General features: G+C 38.2%; 2 protein-coding genes across 3 annotated transcripts; one reads left to right on the top strand and one right to left on the bottom strand.

Annotated features, from left to right (window-relative positions):
• Window positions 1-876: 876 nt before the first annotated feature.
• LOC129774727 (WD repeat-containing protein 44) lies at window positions 877-22,760 on the bottom strand. 2 transcript variants are annotated; one of them, XM_055778644.1, is made up of 9 exons: window positions 22,527-22,760; window positions 21,848-22,034; window positions 16,790-16,879; window positions 16,196-16,346; window positions 15,852-16,133; window positions 13,741-15,798; window positions 13,457-13,671; window positions 1,978-2,109; window positions 877-1,916 (listed from the first exon to the last, which is right to left on the bottom strand). In XM_055778644.1, exons 1-9 carry the CDS (start codon window positions 22,619-22,621, stop codon window positions 1,755-1,757), a joined length of 3,372 nt encoding a protein of 1,123 aa, XP_055634619.1. In that variant the 5' UTR covers window positions 22,622-22,760; the 3' UTR covers window positions 877-1,754. The 2 variants fall into 2 exon arrangements, with proteins under 2 accessions (XP_055634619.1, XP_055634627.1); XM_055778652.1 differs by lacking the exon at window positions 16,790-16,879.
• LOC129774737 (uncharacterized) lies at window positions 10,371-11,052 on the top strand. The gene is made up of 2 exons (XM_055778662.1): window positions 10,371-10,468; window positions 10,530-11,052. Exons 1-2 carry the CDS (start codon window positions 10,391-10,393, stop codon window positions 11,031-11,033), a joined length of 582 nt encoding a protein of 193 aa, XP_055634637.1. The 5' UTR covers window positions 10,371-10,390; the 3' UTR covers window positions 11,034-11,052.
• Window positions 22,761-22,809: the final 49 nt, after the last annotated feature.

Genomic DNA, 22,809 nt, shown 5'->3' with positions numbered 1-22,809 from the left:
AATAACGGATCCGAGCGCGGCAAAATAGGGTTGTCCACAACAATGATAATAGTTTTTCGCAATTTTAAGTTTGCCCGATCAGATTTGTTGAAAAGATCGGCCGATTGTTAATCCGGTTAATTATAGCCATCTCAGTCACCTTGCTGCTGCTGATGACCACCATTGTAGTTGATGTTATTTGAAGACTGGAGATTGTCTGGCGTTGGCCTTGCCGGGATTGGCGATTCAGCGAATGTGGGAGCTGTGCTGGTGGGTATATGGAAGAGCCACTACCAGCGGGCTTGCGCAGTACTGCTCTAAGTCTCATTAGTTATTGGCGACCTATCCTGGGTGGTTGTATGTCCGTCATATTGAGCGCTGTTCAACTGTTGAGTGAGCGATGTTAAACCGAGGATATCCAGGCATGTCGTTTCCCGGCGACTGCTGCTTCAACTGCATCTAAAGTGAATGAAAAAAAAATGTGCGTTCATAGCATTAATGATATTTCCGCATGTAGAAATTGAGTATTAGCTTCAAATTGCTTACCGTTGTTTTCATACTCTGTTTTGCACGGAAATTTTTCCCCACGCTGATATTTGTGCCGATATCAATGTTTATAAACAAAAATAGTCGCTGTCATGTTTTACCTCCTCTCGCATCTTCCATGCCTTATCCTCATACTGTCGAAACAGAACCACCTGTCAATTCCAGCTCCTTGGTTTTTGCATTTTGTTCGATTTGTTTCTCTTGGAACATTGGATGGACAAAACGTACGAAATAGGGAATGCGAAATTATAACTCGAACGAAATAACGGTTTTGAACGAAATGTAAATCCGTCGGAATACAGAATAGGACTGGTTATGTTATTAATTAGAAAGGAAAGCAACGAAGGCGTCTTCATTTTGCGAATGTGAAGGGATGTTCTCATATTTTCCAATCATTGAACAAAGCAACATTTGAATACGTTAGTTTCCACGTTATATACATATTAATAAATTAGGTAAACATTCTGTTTTAATCTACACAGTTTGTAACAATATGGTAATTATCATACGCAGTTATTCGTTCCTGATTCCTCGCTAGAACACATGTGCAAACATATGTTTGTTGCAGACACCTTGGTTACTGTTTATAACATGGCATTTATCAAATATAGTATATTATCAAAAATTTCAAACTCCACAATTAAAACTATATAAAACATCTGTTTGAACATCTACGTAAGTAATAAATAGCTGGATTAACTCTGGGATATAATTCAATTTTGCGCGATGTGCCTACGATATTAAAATGGGAAGATTGAACAAATGCTCTCATCGCTGTTTTGCACTGAACACAACAACAAAGGTGAGTGAAACTGCTGTTAACATGCAATAGTGGGAATACACAGAAAACACATCCAAACGGTAAACAAAAAAAAAGTACGTACACATCCATGTGATGTTTTCTGCCCAAAATGCGGATCTTATATCCTTAACTGCACTTTCCATAGTTAATTTTAGGTAACCTAACCCTCCGGCACTCACTGTATATCACGCTTCAGCCCTAACATTATTTGGTGTTCAGTTTGCCTCGAACAAATCTTTGCGAACCGTTTCTAAAATCAATCCAATAAACATCAGTGATGCTCCTATCTCTCACTCATCGCATAAATCGCGAAACTTTTTTTTTCGAATCGGTCTGTGTTCGGTCTGACAGATGTTCTAATTAGTGCAAAGTTAAGCGAAAGTATTCACTCTTATTCCAGTGATTACAATTTTCAACAACACAAAATTTAGTCTAGAATAGCTGTATATGGCAAGCTGCTATGTTTGGGCTTGGTCTTATTGATAAACACTTTAATACAACCATTAAAATCCGCACTCACCAACACGTAGCCGCCGCAACCCTTTTTTCGTTGTTCCACCAGTGGATCCGCTGGATGAGTGATTGAAATCTGGAACAGAATCTTTCGTGAGAATATGTTGATGAAGATGTGAATGAGAGGATTGTCTTACATTGTCCGCGTTAATTTCATCATCAGGTTCTGGTTTAATAATTGCTTCGGGATGTGGCGCAAAAATAGCGCAGGTAACTGTTGCGTTGTGGGCCTTGATCCCCTCCCAGAAATCGCTTCGATCTCGTCGGACCTGTGAAAGGGATTTCTGTAACGCTATTTTCTTGCGGTCTATGTACACCTTTATTCTTGTTTTCGACCAAATACAAAACGTTCGAAAGAATGCCTCATTCGTATTCTTGGTTTCGTACGAAGCAAATCTAATCATTCGAACTTTCGAACATCATTCGTTCGAACGAAGTGTGACGAAGTGCAGCAGCAAGTAGAAGTTTATTTCTCTCTATACCTGTCTATAAATCCTACCACCTTCTGTGTATGACAAATACCAAATAAAATAGAAATTTAACTTATTATATTTTTTTGTTTCATTATAAATAAATTCTGTTCATATCGAACAGTTGTCGGAATTTATTACAATGTAACAGTACAGGTAAATAAAATGCACCTATTGAAACGAAGTCTGGAATGGCGTAGCCCTTTAAAGTTACTCGAAAAGAGTTTGTCCGACTGAGAACTTTTTTATCATTTACTAGCTGACCCGGCAAACTTCGTCTCGCCCAAAATATAAATTTCGTTATAATATCCATGGTTTCTTACTAAGCGTACGTACGGGTAGGTGTATCGATCCATCATAGGAACGTTTCGTGCCCCCTAAAACCTCCACATGGCAAATATGGCTGCTCCCTAAAACCTTCGCATGCCAAATTTGGTTTCATTTGCTTGATGAATCCTCGAGTAATGCAGAAATTTGAGTTTCATTTGTATGGAAGCCCCCCCTTAGAGAAGGGGGTGGAGTGTCTAACTACCATAGAAACATTTACTGCACCCTAAAACCTCCATATGATTAATTTGGTTTCATTTGCGTGATTAATTCTCGAGTAATGCAGAAATTTGTGTTTCATTTGTGTTTCATGGCAGTCCCTTTTTAGATAGGGGGTGGAGTGTCTAACTACCATAGAAACATTTACTGCACCCTAAAACCTCCATATGCCTAATTTGGTTTCATTTGCTTGATAAGTTCTCGAGTAATGCAAAAAATTGTGTTCTATTTGTATGGTAGCCTACCCTTAGAGAAGGGGAGGGGTCTCGAACTATCATAAGAACCTTCCCCGACCCCAAAAACCCTACATACCAATTTTCATGTCGATCAGTTCAGTAGTTTCCGAGTCCATAAGAATCAGACAGACAGACAGAAATCCATTCTTATATATATATATATATATATATATATATATATATATATATATATATATATATATATATATATATATATATATATATATATTTATATATAAGATATATGACACAGATTTCAGTTGGTTGCATGCAAGAATCATCACAGTTTTAAGTGATGAGTTTTTGAACGAGATGCAACAATTTCCTCTCTCTGGTGTACCAAGATGAAGGACGTCTTGTTTTCATCAAAATTTGTTTCGAAATTTAAGACAAAGGAACGTGAAAAAATGAAGATATTGGCAGACACCCGACAGCCTTGATGGACGAGAAAATTAAAATGCTCAAAAAGTGTTGAAAGCTGAACTGGATTTGGAATGACGCTTAATAAACATAATATTATTAATTCACATTCTTTTCCGTTTTGGTTTTCTTATGGAATCCAATAGAAACATTTGTATCTTTGAAAAAATAGTAGTTGATGGTTGAAATGTAGATTCAGCATATGGGTCGAAACAAGTTCTTAAAATGAATCAAGGCTCTGGAGTATAAATGGGATGCTTTTTTTAAGAAAAAGGATTCAGACTTATATCGTATTATCTCATCTTGTCTCATACGCTCCTATTCCTGCTAAGCATTTTCGTCTAGAGTTATTTTATCAAGACAGGTTTTCTGTGTAATTTTATTTGTTAATTAATAACAATATTATTAAGGGGGTCTTCGTAGCCACTTGGTTACGCGTTCGCTTACTAAGCGATCGATCGTGAGTTAAAACTCAGGGCCCTCAATTGACCATCTTTGTGTTGTTATAGAATAACTACGTCCACGCAACCATCATCAGCTATGGAGATCGATTCACGGTGGAACAAAGATCGATTCATCCATACAACTGCTCTGTTCTGCAAGAAACATCGGGCTGCTGTTCTATAAATAACCCAACAATGTCTCCGCTGTCCGGTCTGCTGAACAATGGAAGAACAGATAGAATACCCTTACGCCTAAATGGCTACTACAGTGTAATTTACCATAATGTAATGGAACAGAAAACCTAACGCCTAAATGGCTACTACTACTACTGTGTAATTTACAATTTATAGAAACATAAACATATGTACATGTATACGATAAAAACCCGGCTCTGTTACAGATAAAATGCTAATGAGCCTGATAAATAAATAAATGGGATAAAAAAACAATATTATTAAATTTTCGTTTTTGTTAGAGGCGAATGAACTGAAAAGTTTAAAACCTCTATAATTCATCACGTTCGTTCGTTTTTGAGAGCCGGGAACATCGTCTATGACGTTCGAAGCATGGCCTCTACTCAGCAGGATATCTGCAACCTTTTCTTAGAAAAATTGTCAGTGTTTTCACCAATGAGGGTTTTAGCGACGATTATATCAGGCATGCTGCTGGCTAATTCCCTCTCTCTAACCAAACTCTGAGTAGAGTTGACATCAGTACGGAGATGATTTCTAGGTCATTCTTGAAGCCCAAAACATCGTTCAATTCGGGACCTGACAGAATGATTTGTTGACCCAGATGCTCCAAATATTCCAGCCTTTCATGGCTACTGGTGTTTTTCCGATCTGTTGGAAACGATTATATATGTGCCCAGTCCATAAAAAAGGAAACAGACGGGACGTTAATAATACCCCGAATTGCTTTCTGCAATGGTTATAATCATACTCATCTGACCATTTGAATCCGCTGATTTTTTTAACGACGTAAATCTGCTAATTGAAGGACCACGAATATCAAATGATCTGAAAACTTACCTTCGGGTTTGCTCAATTGAAGACTGTCGCATTCTGAAGGAGCTTGAATGCTTTCGCCGATTAGTGTATTCTTAACCGAATGGATGTAAACCCCACTAAATGTTCTGTTATCTCGTTTCCGCGCACGAGACAGACCATATTATTTTAATATGTCTTGCGTGACACAGAAATCGAGCGTTTTAGTAAAGTCAAGGACCTAGGAGTAATCTTGGACAGACAACTCTCATTCAAACCGCACAACTCGTTCATGGTCAATGAAACGTTCAGAACGCTTGGATTCATCTTCAGGATTGCTGAAAATTTTACAGATATCTACATCCTTGAATTCCTCTACTTCTCTCTAACTTGCTCTGTTTTAGAGTATGGTTCTACAGTTTGGACTCCTCACTACAACAATGCACAATGGTCCAGGAGATGCACTTAAGTGGAAATTAGCATTTAGAACTCGACAGTTATTCTCTAGACAAAAACTGTTTTAGACAAAGTTGTTACATATGATAGAGCGCTCATTTTTGTGTTATCAAAAATAGGGTGACCAAAATTGTCGATGAAATAAAAAATATAAATTTCCTATCTTTAGAGATAGAGGCAAATATAGTTCGACAATGTTGTAGTCCCTGTTATTTGAGACATCTTTGTAGAACAAAGTTTTTCTCTATCTCTTGAAATAATCGATATAGCGCCTTTTTTCTATTTTACGTTAGGGTTACCATGAAAAAAACTATTTTTTCGCTCTAACTTTATATTTCAAATTCTACATTCAAACTGTCTTCGAAAGACTTTTAGAGCTTACTAAGACAAACATTTTTCGATGCAGAACTTGTCAATATCTCAACTTCATTCAAAATTATTGATATTTCTTCCCAAAAAATACCCTCCCTTCAATTGTTTGTCATTCTCTCTGGGGCAAACGTAAACAAAGTTTATTGGCGGCATTTGAAAGAGCATATTTCACTCTACATGATGTGTGATTTTCAAAACTATGTTATTTTTCGTGTTTGAGTAAATTAAAATTGAAATCATGAGTTTTTGGGTAAAAAACCATCAATAACTTTGAGTTGGATTAAGATATAGACAAGTTCTGCATTGCAAAATGTTGGTATCGATAAGCTCTAATAGTCGTACGAAGACAGATTTGATGTAGAATTTGAAATATAAGTGTTAAAGAAAGAACACGTTTTGCTAATGCAACTTAGAAAAAAGCGCTAAATAGATTATTTTAAAAGATAAAAAAAGCTTTGTTCTACAAAGTTGTTTAAAATAACTGGGGCTACAACATTGTTAAACTATGTTTATCTCTATCTAAAAAGATAAGAAAGTTATATTTGTCATTTCATCGACAATTTTGGCCACCCTATTTTTGATATCATAAAAATGAACGCTCTATCATATGTAACAACTTTGTCTAAGACAGTTTTTGTCTAAACAATAAATATCTCCCACAAAGTTGATTTTAGTGCTTTCTGAGTTGCATTAGAGTAACTATGAAAAAACGGTTTTTTTACTCTAACTTTTATATTTAAAATTCTACATCAAAATGGTCTTCATACGACTTTTAGAGCTTATCAATACCAATATTTTGCGATGCAGAACATGTCAATATCTTGATCCTGCTCAAAGTTATTGATGAGTTTTCATCCAAAAATTCATGATTTCAATTTTAATTTACTCAAACACAAAAAATAACATAGTTTTGAAAATCACATATTACATAGAGTAAAATCTGTTCTTTCAAATCCCGTTAACAAACATTTTTTATGTCTGCCCCAGACAGAATGACAAACAAATTAAAAGAGCGTGTTTTTTTTTGGGAAGAAATATCAATTACCTTGAGTAAAGTTGAGATATTGACAAGTTCTGCATCGAAAAATGTTTGTATTAGTATGCTCTAAAAGTCTTTCGAAGACAGTTTGCATGTAAAATTTGAAATATAAAAGTTAGAGTAAAAAAACAGTTTTTTTATGGTGACCCTAACGTAACATAGAAAAAAGGTGCTATATCGATTATTTCAAGAGATAGAGAAAAACTTCGTTCTACAAAGATGTCTCAAATAATTGGAGCTACAACATTGTCGAACTTTGTTTACCTCTATCTATAAAGATAAGATAAGTTAGATTTTTTATTTCATCGACAATTTTGGTCACCCAATTTCTGACAACATAAAAACGAGTGCTCTATCATGAGTAATAACTTTGTCTAAGACAGTTTTTGTCTAGAGAATAACTGTCAAGCTCTAAATGCTAATTTCCACTTAAATGCATCTCCTGGACCATTGTGCAATGGCGTCAAAAGAGTTTAATTTGTTCAACGACGGCTCGTGAGGTATCCACTCCGTAGATCCGTAGACCCCTTTCGATCACCGAGTTACGAGAGTCGTTGTCAGCTTATCAACTTGGAACTTTTGTCGGTCCGTTGAGATACAGCCAGAGCTCTGCTGATAGTTGATGTTCTGCATGGACGCATCGACTGTCCCGTTCTTTTGGAAAACATCAACATCAATGTTCGACCTTGAATAATCCGGAATAATGCAATGCTACGATTGCCCGTACAACGTATGAACTACAGCCGAACACTTATCCGCCGGAGGTTTAGTCCTGTTTTTTGAACTAGTTTAATATGTCATTTAATTCAGCTTCGATATTAGTTATATTATGTGATGATTTTTCTATGTGATTTTTTTTACTTTATGTAATGTAAAATTCAAGTCAAATCTGAATTTAGATTACATAATTGGGGCCTTCACAGTTTGTTTAAAAAAATACAGAAAAATAATTTCCTCAAATTATATTTCATACCTGTTGTCGCACTCAATGCGAAACTTCCATTGGAAACCTTTTGTTTATCCAATTTCATGATCAACGGGAATCAAACAATTCATTGAAGTTCCCCTCGATTTTATTTGACGTTTTACAAGCCGGACCAGTTAAAACGCGAACGTCCATAACAAGTCTTCTCTTTTCGCCCAGTTAGCGAATGTTTACTGCTCTAGGGATCATTGGATGTTTAATGCTCTAGGGATTATTGAAACATTGTCTATCGACGATTTTTTAACCAGGGTTTTGGTCGCAACATTTTCCAAGATTACCTTAGCATAGGTTCCCTCCCTTTGCTCGATTCCGGGGAATGAGAAAGCGGACCCGCTAGCTAAGGTGGGTGCTCCAGGCACACTCTCTGAAAGGCAAATTGCCTTCATTTTTTTCCACATTCCTCGTAAGTTAGCAGCGCATGTAGAGTGAAAATAAATTAGGTCGTTAGTTACATACGATTATCCCTAAGGACTCCACGAGTATATGGTTCAAGGGATTCAAGTTCGTTCGCGTGATATATCCAATCACTACAACCTAATCTATGTGATCGTGGCGATGCAGCCGCTCTCAGCTTTCCAGAGGATTGAGGACACAAGGCAGAAAATCGGATATCCCCGTCAGGGTTACCTTAGGTAATCGTGACCTTGATCTTCTGCTTGATCTATACCTGTTCATTAGAAACGCCGATGTCAATGTTCAATGATGTTTCCTCCTTTGTATCCCTGTATCATATCCCTCCTATCCGATCGATAAATTTGTACTTTGTACATACTCTTTACCAGGGCTTGGAAATATTGAGCTTATGAAATAATATTGAAAATAAATTTTTATCAGTGTAACGCGCTCATTTCTCTTGTCGGTACTGCTGTCATTCATCCGACGTCAAACAAATCTACTACTGTGTTCATTCATATTCATTCTGTTGTATCTGAGCTTTCTTTAAAGCTCGAGTCATGTGACTTCATTTTCTTTCATTCATTGCCATCGAATTGTCAGGAATTTTGTGACCGTTCATTCTCAATATCCTGACAAGTTTGTGATTTTTTCATTGAGACAGTGTTTATTGATTATTTAGTGACATATTCTGTTAATTTATACCGTTATTTCTGAAGTTACTCCGAAATGGCAACCAAAATCAGTGGTTCAAATGGAAATGCCAACAAGAGAGCGAGATCTGCACGCACATTTACAGAAATCGCTAAAGACTACATTGGCTTGGACGGGGAGGAAGCATTTTGCAAAATCGATCCGACTAGCGAATGCAAACTTCGTCAACCAAAGCTGGATGTTGGCAATTTCATCCGCCATTTCCGATCGCAACACCCGGAATTATCTACCGAATACGGTTTGCTGAAGGAGTTCGATTCGTCTGCGAAGAAAGCTCGACTTATCCCCAAGCGTCTGGTTCCAGTTGATCATCAACTATTAGTTGAGTATGTGATCAAAATGATCGCTAACCGGAATCTTCCCATTTCGTTCGTCGATTGGGATGAAACAAAACTACTTCTGGATCGATTGTCCGAGGCTGTTGGACCAGGAATTTCATTCAATGGGAAGATAGCTAAGAATCATCTGCAAGCAGCTGCGGAAAAAGTGAAAAGTGCGATAGCTGACGAGATGAAAAATAAGCTTATCTCGATTAAGCTCGACTCCGCAAGTCGCCATAACCGCCACGTATTGTGCATAAATGCTCAATATTGCATACGCGACGAGATTGTCATTCGGACGTTGGGTAAGATTTAGTTTGAGTAGCTATGTAAAACCGTTAATGAAAAGCTTCATATTATAGGTATACTTGAAATCAAAGAGAGACAGACTGCCAACTTACTGAAACAAAGAATAATGAATACGTTGACAAGCTACGGAATGACCCTCGATCAAGTATTTTCAATGGTAGTAGATAACGGTGCTAATATGTTGGCAGCCGTCAGAAAACTGAAGGAGGAATTGGTCATGTTGTCTTTGCGAGAAGATGATGATAGCGAAGAAAATTTCGCGTCAAACGACACACTTACGGCCAGCCTGTGCGAGGTGTTCAGAGAGTGATTAAATCTCATCAGGTGTGCGGCACACACGTTGCAGCTAGCTGTTTTGGACGTAGTAAATAAAAGCAATGACTCTATTAAGGAAATAACGGAAAAGCGAAAAAATGCAAAAACGTCAAATACACGACAAATTTCGGTCATCACAATGCCACTTATCCGCCAACTTGGTGCCAGACGCGGTGGGGCGGCATTTATGTAATGATAAGCAGCTTCCTGAAGCAGAAACAGTTTTTCGAACAGTTGGCTGAACAATTTGCAGAACTAGGTACTATCAGGTTTTCTGATGAAATGTAATATTTTCGATTTACCAGCAATATTTTATTCGTTACAGATCTCTCAAGCCACTGGGAGTTTATTGAAAGTTATGCAGAAGCATTCAAGCCAGTGTACATATGCTCTAAAAATCTGCAGGGTTCACACGTATCGCTTTCAGATTTTTATATAGCATGGTTGATTGCTATAGGCGAAGTTCGTCGATTTCATAAAAATCCGTTGGCTATGAAACTCTTCAGAGCAGGCTTTCCAAGCTACGACTGTCTCAAGCTTTCAGAATGGCCCTGTACTTGGAACCAAGACTGAATTTTGTCAATTCAGCTATTTTCAACGGCAAAGAAAAGGAGCTTATTCAGGTATGTCAAATTGAAAAATAAATTATTTCCAAAATTGTACTAATGCATTCGATTATTCTAGGGTTTCATCACAGAAACTTGGAACCACATATGTCGACTCAATAATACTGACGATAATGCTGCCTCTTCAACTACTACGTCTTCATCATCTGATGCCATGGATGAAAGCGATGGCTACATCACCGAGCTTTTCGGGGGTTCAATTGCTGCTGAAATAGACACAAATCAATCAGCATTCAAACTTCAGCTCAAAGCGCTGGATATCGAGCCTCGCCAGAAGCATAACTTCGATGTTTGGAAACATTGGATCAAAAGAAAGAGTTCGCATCCTGAACTTTACGCAGTGGCCAAGGTTGTATTTGCTACTCCTTCTAGTCAGGTATCAGTGGAAAGGGCATTTAGCGCACTCGCACTGGTGCTCTCTAACCAGAGAACATGCTTGAAGGAAGAGACTCTGGCCAATATTATGATCATCAAACTGAATAAAGACGCCTTCGATCAGATACTGCCAATACTATTTAAATGGAAGGATGTCGCCACCTCGGTGGCAACTGAGCCATTGTAGATTCGAATGCTTCGATTTTTCCTACGTAAAATGAAAATAAAATAAATTTATACTTTTTTAGCCATTTCTCAAATATTTTTATTTCAACTGTAGCTGAATCCACTTTTTGTTTAGTTACGCAATTTTGCACCTCTTGTCTTTCTTAATTTAATTTGAATCCAAATCCAGGAGTACCGTTCCTAATACATATTGTTAAAAATATTCCCCACGGATGACGTTCGCTTCATGTTGGGAAATGCTCTCACGAAATCTTCCAACAATCGTCTTATCGATGAACCTATCAAACGGGAAACCCATATGTCAGCAGACGTGAGCCGACGATTCACTGCCACTCTCCCATTGGTAACTTGCACCGAAACGTCTCCAATTGTTACACCAGGGAATCCCAGTTCTAGCTTAGTATCGAGTGTAAGCACAAATTCTTCCTCTCGCACTCTGGGAGACAGAGCGGTTCCCGCGGACGGGCCATCAAACACAGGAATCCTGTTCTCCAATCGGACATGATGAATGAATGTAGATTTTTGTTTGCAAATCAATCGTATATATAGAAAGACAAAACTGAATGTTAACTGCTGCGAAGCATCGCTTTTATAGTTTGCAATTTGCATACCTGGTTAGGTGAATAAACTTTTATAACAGTATGACAGTGTCCGAGAACGATGTTGATATTGAATGAACTGGTGCATTAATATCAATGAATGGCAAAACTTGGGATATTTCTTTTTGTTTACATTCCGTGAACGCAGAGCAGAGCGAAAGAGGAAATGAACGAAAGTGAATGAATCAACTGTCAGTGGCTTGCTGTTATTGTGAGGCTTGGCGTTGGTTCATTTTCGATATCCCGAATACAATGGTATAATGATCAAAGGTGGTCTTAAATTTCAGCTGAAAAAATTGATGTGAAACTGATATTTCCAAGCACTGCTCTTTACAGACACTAATGACTCGGGCCGAAGATTGTATTGACCAGTGAACCATTCAACAAGCCGATGATTGTGCCGACCAGTGACAATTCTACACGAGCTAAAAACTGACCAATAAACATTCTACACTGGATGTCAAGAGAGACAAACCGCGTTAAATATGGGGTACAGACTAGGGGGCGTTGCTGATTAATGATCAGCTCAGGGCTTGGAAATATTGAGCTTGTTAAGTAACATTGAAAATATATTTTTATCAGTGTAACGCGTTTATTTTGCTTGTCGATGCTGCTGTCATTCATTCGACGGCAAACAAATTTACAACTGTGTTCATTCATGTTCATTCTGTGCCATCTGAGCTTTCCTTAAAGCTCGAGTCATGAGAATTCATTCACATCTATTCATTGCCATTGAATTGTCAGGAATGTTGTGACTGTTCATTTTCAATATCCCGATATGTGTGTGATTTTCTCATTGAGTCAGTGCCTTACTTATTCAGTTGTTTTTGAAGTTACTCCGAAAGGGCAACGCAAATTGGTGGCGCAAGGAAATGCCAACAAAAGAGCAAGATCTGCATGCACACTCACAGCTAAGGATTGCTTAGGCTTGGACGGCGATGGGACATTCTGCAGAATCGATCCGAGCAGCGAATGCAAACTTCGTCAGCCAAAGCTGAATGTTGGCAATTTCATCCGCAAATCCTATAGCATAGTTTGATCCGTTTGCAAAAGTAAGCTCGAAATATTCCCATTGCGGTCGTGTCTTGGACACCACCATTTTTTGTTCGTGTGTTCAGAATTAAAAAAAAAAAAATGTTTGAAAGTTGAGTTAAGACGGTATTTTTTACATCGGAATTCTCCTTTTGAAGGATTTATGACAAGTGGAATTGGAATTGCATATTCACTATGTAAAACGAAAGCAATTTAACTGAGACGGAAACCTTGCATGCTTGAACAATTTAATTTCTTGTCACTATTATGAGCATTCTGTACTTTCTTATCTTCCTCAACGAATTTCTCCGTTTCGTCAGTGTCCGAGAACGATGCTGATAGTGAATGAACTGGTATGTTAATGTCAATGAATGACAAAACTAGGGATATTTTCTTTTGCTCACATTCCGTGAACGCAGAACAGAACGAAAAACAGAATGAACAAAACTGGATGTGTCAACTGTTAGTGGCTTGCTGTGTTTGTGAGGTTTGGCGTTGGTTCATTTTCGGTATCCCGAATGCAATGGTATAATGATCGAATGTGGCCGGAAATTCAGCTGAAAAGATTGATGTGATACAGATATTTCCAAGCACTGGATCAGCTACATTCCAATATTTGGAAATATCGAGACACATCTGGTAACACCACCAGTGTTTACATTCGATAGTGGATTCGTTTGACCAGGTTCAAACGAAACCAATGGTACCTTTTCCTGAACACATTCGAATCGGATTGTTCGAACGAAAGCAGATACGACCGTTAACAAGAATAAGGATGATAATCTTTACTTACGGAGCTCAACTTGGCATAGTCGTGATGAGTTTTCCAGATGTAAATCATCTGATTCTCCGATCCCGATATGATATATTTGCCGTCGTGTGAGAAAGACGCTTTGATCTGGGACGAAACATTCAAGTATCCCTTGTATTTGCAGCTCAAATTCAAATCCCTCAGGTCGTACAAACGTATTCGGCTATCGTTTGATGTAACGAGAATTTTATCCTCACCTGTGTGAAAAAATACAACAATAATGTGATTGTACAATTTATGAAATAAAAAAAAACATTTTAACTAACCAGGCATAGGTTCAATGCCACTAATTTTCCTCCCGATTGCGTTCTTCCCTCTCGTTGAGCGGACGTGGATTTGTGTGTGATACTTAAGCTGATCGGTGTTGTAAAACAGACATCGACCATCGTACGAGCCAACGACGGCGAATTTTCCATTTTGACAGAAATTAGCCGCCGTAATAAGTTTCGTCTGTCCATCCACCTCATTCCACAAGGCAACCTTTTTGTCCGGAATGTTCCACAATCTCAACTTTCCATCCAAACTGCCACTGAGGAAATAGCGATCATCACGAGGATGAAACGCAATCGCCGTCACGAAATCTATATGCTGGAAGCAGCAGAGACACTCTTTTCGCGATATGTGCCACAAGCGAACTGTCTTGTCCATAGAGCTGGACAGGATGAAATAGTTTTTAGACCATGACACGTCCAATAAATCCGAGGTATGACCTGAGTAAGTACAGAACGACTTGGGCATAAACGGACCGGGAGATTTCTCGGCGGCTATTGCCAAAGCAATCGCTTCCTCGGCCGAATGATGTGAGACTAGTGATTCCTGCGAAGGGGTCGGCGAAGACTTCTGATCGGCTGCATTATACTTTGTGCGCATATCTTGGAAGAAATGATATGCATCCTTCAAAACCCAAATACGGAGAACACGATCCTGCCCTGCAGTTGCCAGTAAACGACCACAAGAACTGAATTTCATGCACCACACAGCTCCCGTGTGCTCTCCGGATAGGTCTTGGACGTGTTGTAGTTTAGCGAATTCATACGGGCCTTTATTGGTACTCGACGCTTTTATTTTGATATTCTGCTCAGGATTCACAACGTCCTCGATGTCTGCGACATCCTCCTTGTGTCTAGCATGTGATACTTCCGATGCAATAGATTTTGCTTTGTCAACCGTTTTTCTAGCTGTGGAACGGAAGAATCTTTTTATTTTAGCTGTTTTCTTCTTCAATCGTCCAGCTTCTTCCTCAATTTCGAGATCTTCTTCGAACCCAGCCGGAGCTTCCGAGCCGGGAGGGGGACCAATAGACTCCTCGTCTGACTCCGGAATATGACTTGTTAACCTCATTATGTGCAATGACAGTGGATTGATGCATTGTGGTAATTTTTCTTCCACAGCAGAAAGAGGGAAATTTTCACCGGTATCTAGGTTTTTCACCGGGATCTGTTCCAAAATCTCCATGTCGGTCAGTTGCTTGCCCGAGTCGGTTCTTGTTTTCACATAGATATTTAACTGCTTGAACATATCCTCATCCCCGGCTGATTTTCGTCGCTCCTTCAAGTACATATGTTTAGCCAGCGATGAACCGTATCTTGTGCCGCTGCCCAAACTATTTGTTCCAGTTCCTGATAAACTAGCTCTCGTTAGAGCAGTGTTTCCCATGATTTCTAGTCTAATTTTTTCCACACGTTCGATTTCCTCACGAGAAGGTCCCTGTGCCTTATTGAATGCCCCATCTGTTGGCTTCACAACGTATTGGCCTTTGATAGCTTTGTATATGTTCAACCCTTGTGAGGGATCAATCGAGCTAACTCGAGCTGGCGCCGAATTGCTTTTCACACTATTCGATGGGCTTGGTTTGGAGTGAACAGACGACGAAGAATTCCCCAATGAATTTGGTATACGACCCATCGAACCAGTCAACAATTTGCGCGGTTCTCCACTAGACTCACCAGCTGCACCTATCGCAGGACTTCCATTAGAAGCACCAATAGTAGCTTCTTGGAAGGAGTTTTCTATCTGCCGTGTGATAGATGCTAGTGTTGCTGGACTGGGCAAAATTTGACCCTCACCTGTTGTTTCTATCACGGGCGGCTCATTGTTACAACCTATAGATGTTTGTGCTATCGGAAGTTTTACTGTAAGTTCAGTAGAACAACTATCCGGAGGAGGAAGCTTGAGACCTTCATTCATGTTGAACTGCTCCGATGAACTACTCGAGAGTTTTCGAGTTTTCTTTTTCCGCCGCGGAGGGGCAACCGGTCCGGAACAAGTCAAACTATCGGTTGTTTTGGAGTGAGCCAGTTTTGTACTAGCGATGACATCTGGTTCTGAAAATTTATTCATCATTAACACTGGCGAATTGAATCTTCTCACTGCTCACCTTGTAAGGGTACATTCATGTTCACTCGATGCTCTTTATCGTTATCACTGGAAGCGGTGTTCTCCTGTCGGTGCCGTATCTCTTCATATGAATCATACTTGCATGTACCGATATTTTCTGTACTAACATTCCCGACAACGCCACCGCCGCTGCTTGATTGGATCGACGAACTGCCACTTAGCTGGGTTTCCCGTGATGAAGAGGATGGTAGTGCTATCAAAGAATGTGGAGCAGATGACGTCGAAGCAGCCAGATATGTAGAATCTTTCCCTATACTTAGACCTGAAATCGGGTAGACGATTCGAGTGTCCATGCGTTTGAAAAAGTTAACGAAATAACCATACCACTAGCATCCACACTGGCACTTCCAGCCAGAATTCTTCCGACTCGTCCCAACGAAGTCATGCTTTGTATGCTGAGAGCATCGCCTTCGATCACCCTGAAAGGGTGCGATGTGCGCGTAGATGAAGAGTATACACCTTCCACCGAGCTGTTCTATAAATGTGAAACAAATCCCAGAAAAAACAAGCAGCGTTTAGAAAACCAAATCTACTGCCATATGAATAATTGCCACATTATCAAAACTAGGTCTCTACTCCAAACCGCATACGCGATTAAAAAAAGAACACGCATAAATTACATATAGCGGCGCAATACAATAGTTCCGATCATGGATGTTCCCGAGAACGCGCGGCGCGGGGTTCAAAGCGAAATTTCATGCTTAATGCGTTTTGTCATTACTGCTTGTTCCTATCGACATTGTCACTGTCACTACACACTCGACTTTGGGGCGTCGTACGGCCTCGCATACGTATGCTCTTTATCGAAATAATATAATTGTTCCAATTTCTCACTTTTGAGGTACACTTAGAGGATAGTTGCAGACTGTTTTTTTTTGGAGCGGAGAGAAATGAACCAACAATGTAACGGTACAGTACCTGTGAGTCAGGTGTTAGTGTATTGCCAGGATTCTCGTCTTCGTCATTTTGCATGCACTGACGCAGTTCACGAAACCGCTGTCTACCATACTACAAGTAAAAGAATTTTCTGGTTTTTATCAAAGCAAATAAATAAAACAAGAATAAAAACACACACAACAGCGAATATGTTTTCTTCGATCTTTTCATATGCATTGGAGTGGGCAGATGCGAAACAATGTGATAGCAAAAAATTTAATCCTCACAAAACCATGTACGAATCAAAATCTGAATAATACAAATAATAGTTTTACTGAAGTTGTTACTCCATCGTGACAAAAAATATTTTAATATCAAGGAAATTATAGAACCGAGCACTCAGAAACTATAATAATCATACATATTTTCGTTCTTGCAGAACATATTGTCGGGGTTCTGCCAAAACGAACCTTGCGCCAAATTTCCTCAAAATTAAGTTACTTATACCACTGGATGCAAAAACTGGTAATCTATCGATTATAAAATGACCGTGTCATTCGGAAAACGAAATTGTATTCAATCAGAGCGAACCCTGAACCAACATCATGACAGCAGAGGATAGTGATCGTGTTCACCAGAAAAACAGTTTTTTCTTATTTATCCGAGTCTTCATAAGATTTTTCTGGTTCGGACAGATCTTGGAAATAGTTGTAGCCGGAATTTAGAATGTAAGACAAGGGTGCAACATTTCCAAAGACGAAATATGAAAATCGACTCTCGTCTCAGTTGCTTCACATCGAGCAGGACCACTTCCATAAACGTCCTCCTCTCTCTTACTACAGAGTCACAACGAACGTATTCGCCGCCAAACATGACTCGTTCATCAATTACTCTTGCCCTTAATGCTCGTCAATTCCTTTTTAGTTGGAACAAATGGTTGTTCTAAGTGACATAGCGAATGAATAAAAATCTGCCTCTCCATTCAACCTTACTTCACTTCACCACTACTAGTCCACCCCGACATATACCTCGTTGCCCGCGTACACAATTTTATTTTAATATTATGTGAAACGAGAAAATGGAATGAAGTTTTGCATGTCTAGCAGCTACATAATTTTGTTTTTCACTTTCTTAAATATTCTGAATCCGAAATCACAACAAGAGAAAGAATGTACTGTTATTGAAAAACACTTGGTTATAGAGGTCAGAAATTTAAGAAGCAATATACGAATTTCATATCAACATGACTGGCCAAATATAACATGTACCTGCAAAAACTTGGTCAAAGAATGAAGTGTACGAAATTGCTTGTTCTTGGCATATTCTAAAATAGAGAAAAGTTTGCAGAACATGTCAATCGCGATAATATACACACAAAAATGTTACGAGTAGAACATTGATACTATTTTATCAAAGAAAACATGAAAAAGTTGTTGTTTAAAAAACCCCTTTCCCTGTAACAGTACCCTTTTCCGAATATATGGATGACTCGTTAGTAATTGTGTGGACTATTCATATAATTTTCGTTCAGAATTTTAAGTGTTCTTTTTGAAAAAATGAATTCCAATTTTCGAAATAATTTTGTAGTGATTTTTTAAAAATTATTTTATATTTTTCATGAATAATTTCATAATTTCCTATATTCAATTCTCTGACCTAAGTTTTGTAAGTTTTATAGTTTGTATGTCATAATTTTTCAAAAAAAAGTGAAAAAAAAACAAAATTTCAAAAAAAATCGTACTCAAGTACTATAAGGCCTACGAAATTTTGGTCAGAGAATGAAATATAGGAAATTGTTTGAGCTTTCATTAAAAACATATCATTTTAAAGTTATGAACGAAACTTATATAAGTCCATGCAATTACCAACAAGTCACCTATACATCGGTAAAAGGGCAATGTTACATGTTTTTATTTGAAAAACTGCTATCAATGTTCTATTCGCAACACTTTTTTTGTGTATATTATTGCGATTACCATTTTCTACAAACATTTTCCTATTTAGAAACATATCAAGGACATGCCAAGCGCGAGAATTCAAACGGCGAAAACAATTTCCTACATTTCATTCTTTGACCAAATTTGGTAGGTACACTGCGTTTCATAACTATAGACACACTCCATTTTTCTAAGTTTCCACAGATATGCAAGAAGTAGGTTGAATTGAAGTATATAGTATATAATAACTACCTTCATTTATAAGACTGGTCATTTGAACTTCATTATTGTGTCCAGACGCGGAACATTAAATAAACTAAAATTCCAGTGTTTTATAACTATATATAGCTCTTCGTAGTTTTAGAGCTTTGCTTTTAGTGCTTTGAGGCACAAAATTTGTCTCGTAGAGAAAAAACTTGTCTCGTAGAGAAATGTAAAACTTTTGGGTTCGTAAACAAAGCTAAGAAAAAATTCGCAATGTCACCCCAGATCTCAATGTTTAAGGCGGCTCGCACACCGGAGCAATAAGCAACTAGTAACTAGCATGTAAGAAGCAGTATTATCGCCAATGGGTGTTTTCATTAAGTTTTTGTTGATCTCGCACACCGACGCAATACGATTCCGCTATCGCCTTTGTTGAGCAACATATATCGCTAGCATCACGACGTGTCAGTTGAAAAGCAACTATATCGCCCATAATTAGGGACTCAGAATGAAAGGGGTGTAAGTGACTTGATCGATTTCTCTTCATCAACTTTTTCTTTAGTTAATAATTCATCTGCAAAAACGTTCAAATTTGAGTTTGCTATAGAATCCGATAGATGAGGCTCAGACCCAGTCTTCCGTGTTTCACAAAAAACACTGCGTCCGGGATAAACATGTCCACGCTGCTGTTCGCAGTTTTGTGTTTGAATACAAACATGATTTTTTCGTACCTGTTTGAAAATGTGACATGTTTGTATTCGTTGTATGTTTGGACATACGATGTTTAATCCCAATGTTGCACATGATGTTCGAACATGGTGTACAGTTTCTCTTGCATTTTCACCCCAAGCACCGGCAGTGCGTAGAGTAGAAGAAGCGAATCGGACACCACACCACCACCACTCAACGCGTGGTGTGTTGGTATGTTGACATGGAGAAAATGCTTTCCTATCATGACAATGGATGCTTCGTCTAAAATATTGGGAAAATTAAATAAACCTCTTTATCTGTTCTGATTAAAATAAACGTCGATTGATATCAGAGTTTTTCACAATTGATATCATTATTTAGTGCATGCATCAATTTATATATTGAATTCATGTAACATTCGCTATTATTAGCTATTTGAACAAGTACTAAAATTGGATAGAGCGTGGCGGAGATGTTTAGTTACCCACAACAAATTTTGATTACAATATTTCTATAATTTTAATCGAATATAAGGTACCACAATTATTCAGCAGTGACATGTTAGGCGTGACGCTAATCACTCGACCACGGGAGCAACCATTTTGGCTGGATCTTTGAATACAAATGGCCAATACTGCTTGTTCGCGACGAACGCGACCCGAACTATAAAACGAGCAAAGAAGAGGAGAAGAAAGGATAATGCAATCGCATGCACACATAGCATATGCAGTACAGTGTAAGTGTAGCTTTTAGTTTTTTTCCTTCATTCAGTTTGTGATAACATCGAGAAATTAATAGTGTGTTTTAGCCGCTGAAATTTCTCTGCAGGTTCTGCTGTGTGCCGCTGAAGGATGCATCTAAGACTAATTTTTGAGTATTTATTTTTTTGGTCAGCATTTGTACGACGTCGCCCGCTGTGCAGTCGATTCCCCAGACTTTAATTGCCAACATGCACGCAAAAAAATTCTCATAGAAAGCTTCTTTCTATTCAGAGAATGTTTCTCTGCACGAAACCAAGGATTATTTAATCAGACTTGCAAAATATGTATGAACTCATGGCCTCTCAGCTCATGTAATTTTTGTAATGCGAATTAAATTTCAAGTTCGTTTCTGTGAAAAAGTATTCTACGAAGAAATGTTTTGGGATGAATAATTTCTTTCCGTGTATGAACACAAAACGAAACGAAAGCAATGAATACTGCGACATCGGGTGATATGTTTGTACATGATGTTCTTGAATTATAAACATCGTGTTTGATTTCACATGTCTATGTTTGTGTATCATTATTCGTGTTGGGGATAGACACTCAACACTAGCGAGAATCATGTTCGAATTCAAACAAAAACATGGAATTTTCACATCGCGTGGATATGTGTAAGTGTTTTTCGGAAGACTGCTCAGACCTATCTTCCATATTGTCAAATACAACTGGAAATGTGTGTGCAGCTAAGTTATGACCAATAGAGAGACTCGATGTAGAGAAATCGATGATGTCACTTACACCCCTTTCATTTTGGGACCCTCAATTTAGCAAGTTTCTTTCATTAAGTAAATTATTTGCATAATGTCAGGCGTTTTTGTTGCTTTGGTATGCGGAGTACAACAAAATATGTTGCGTATTGCGTATTAATGCTTTCTTGTTGCTTATTGCTCCTGTGTGCGAACCAACTTATGCATTTTTAAGTCACTTGGTATCGAAAAAGAATTATCGATTTTCCTAATTTCATGATTTTTTTTCCATACATCCATTGCCACCCTCTAATGTACGTAATCAGACATCCTGTTTGTAATATATGAGGGTTAAAACTAACAATTTGATCAGCCACGATCAATTGGTGACAGCCCAAACTACAAATATATTAAATATATGAAATAATATAATGTTTCAGGCGCTTTGTTCATTTTAGCAGAACCTCGACCATATCATGTGTCGTTTTGTCCTTGAAATTTGAATAAAAATTAATGTATGTTTGTTGATTGCTCGATAATTGTTGATTGATACGCAAAATTGTCGTGGTAATGTTCCGTCTAGTTGAAAGTAAACGCTCAAACTAAAGGATTTCACTAAACATTGATACATTTTTGAGTCAACCTTGCTCAATTGCCCACTATAACACATACGTTAGATCCAATATCTACAGATGTGCACAGACCTTCTAATCATCAGCACATTCTGGCATGCTCTACATTAATTATTGTATGACATTAGCACAAATGGGAACACAATCAACGAAACATAAAATGCACACAATATTTGTTTACCCGTACCGTTTTCGGTTCAATAAATTTGGTTCCGTCTTTTTGCTGCGGAACTACTTGTTGATGGTTTTGCTGATGCTGCTCCATTTGTTGACTTGACTGCGAATTTCGATCCGAGTGCTGCTCACATCTCTTTTCTTCCGTTTGCTCAGGATAGAGAAACTCTTTTTCGGTTTTTATTTTCGGTGAACGTTTCCTAAAACAAGAAAAGCAACACGATATGTGTTACGAATCATTGTGCCCATTACACTCATACAAAATTATAACATTTAGAACATTGGCTATAATGGTATGGCTAACATTGATGTATTAGCAAATCTGGTCAAATGAATTGTGGATATCAATCATAAACACGCAATAGAAACCCTATTTCGTGTGCTTGAAGTCACTGCATACATTCACTTTATCCAATCAAATTTTATAAGCATTCAATATAATCTGAATTCGTTTTGCGGAGACTGCCTTTCATACTCACTTAATGCAACAACTAGTGTTTGTCACTTCTTTATTACTATCGCAAACAAACGTAAATCAAAGACCAAGGCAATGTTTGAAACACTATCCATAACTTGATTTCGCAATTTTTTAGACGATTATAAACTCGAAACCAATTTTCTTTTCCACAACCGCCCGCTATGTTGATACATGTACAGACCCAGAATTTATTGCATTTTTCACGATTACTCACTTGCCACTACTGCTGCTGGAGTCCCTAGGATGATTTGTAGCATTGTCGTCCTCCGCATCGAAAAATTCATCCGAACTTTCGCTTGCGCTAGCCATTCTGTACTTCTGGCGATACCACAGTTCTAGCACGACTCAGGATCGGTGAAATTACATGATTTTCGCAGGATATTCCGCACAAATTCGATGAAATTTTCCGCTGCCTACAAAGAAGTTCGTACAAAAGCAATAAGATGTGAAAAATTATGCAGTAAATGTCAGCTGTTGTCACCTAGGATATGTTTACA

This window comes from Toxorhynchites rutilus, chromosome 1, assembly GCF_029784135.1.
Source record: "Toxorhynchites rutilus septentrionalis strain SRP chromosome 1, ASM2978413v1, whole genome shotgun sequence".
In the NCBI taxonomy this organism is placed as follows: Eukaryota; Metazoa; Arthropoda; class Insecta; order Diptera; family Culicidae; genus Toxorhynchites; species Toxorhynchites rutilus.
This window is presented reverse-complemented; position numbering and strand designations above follow the sequence as displayed.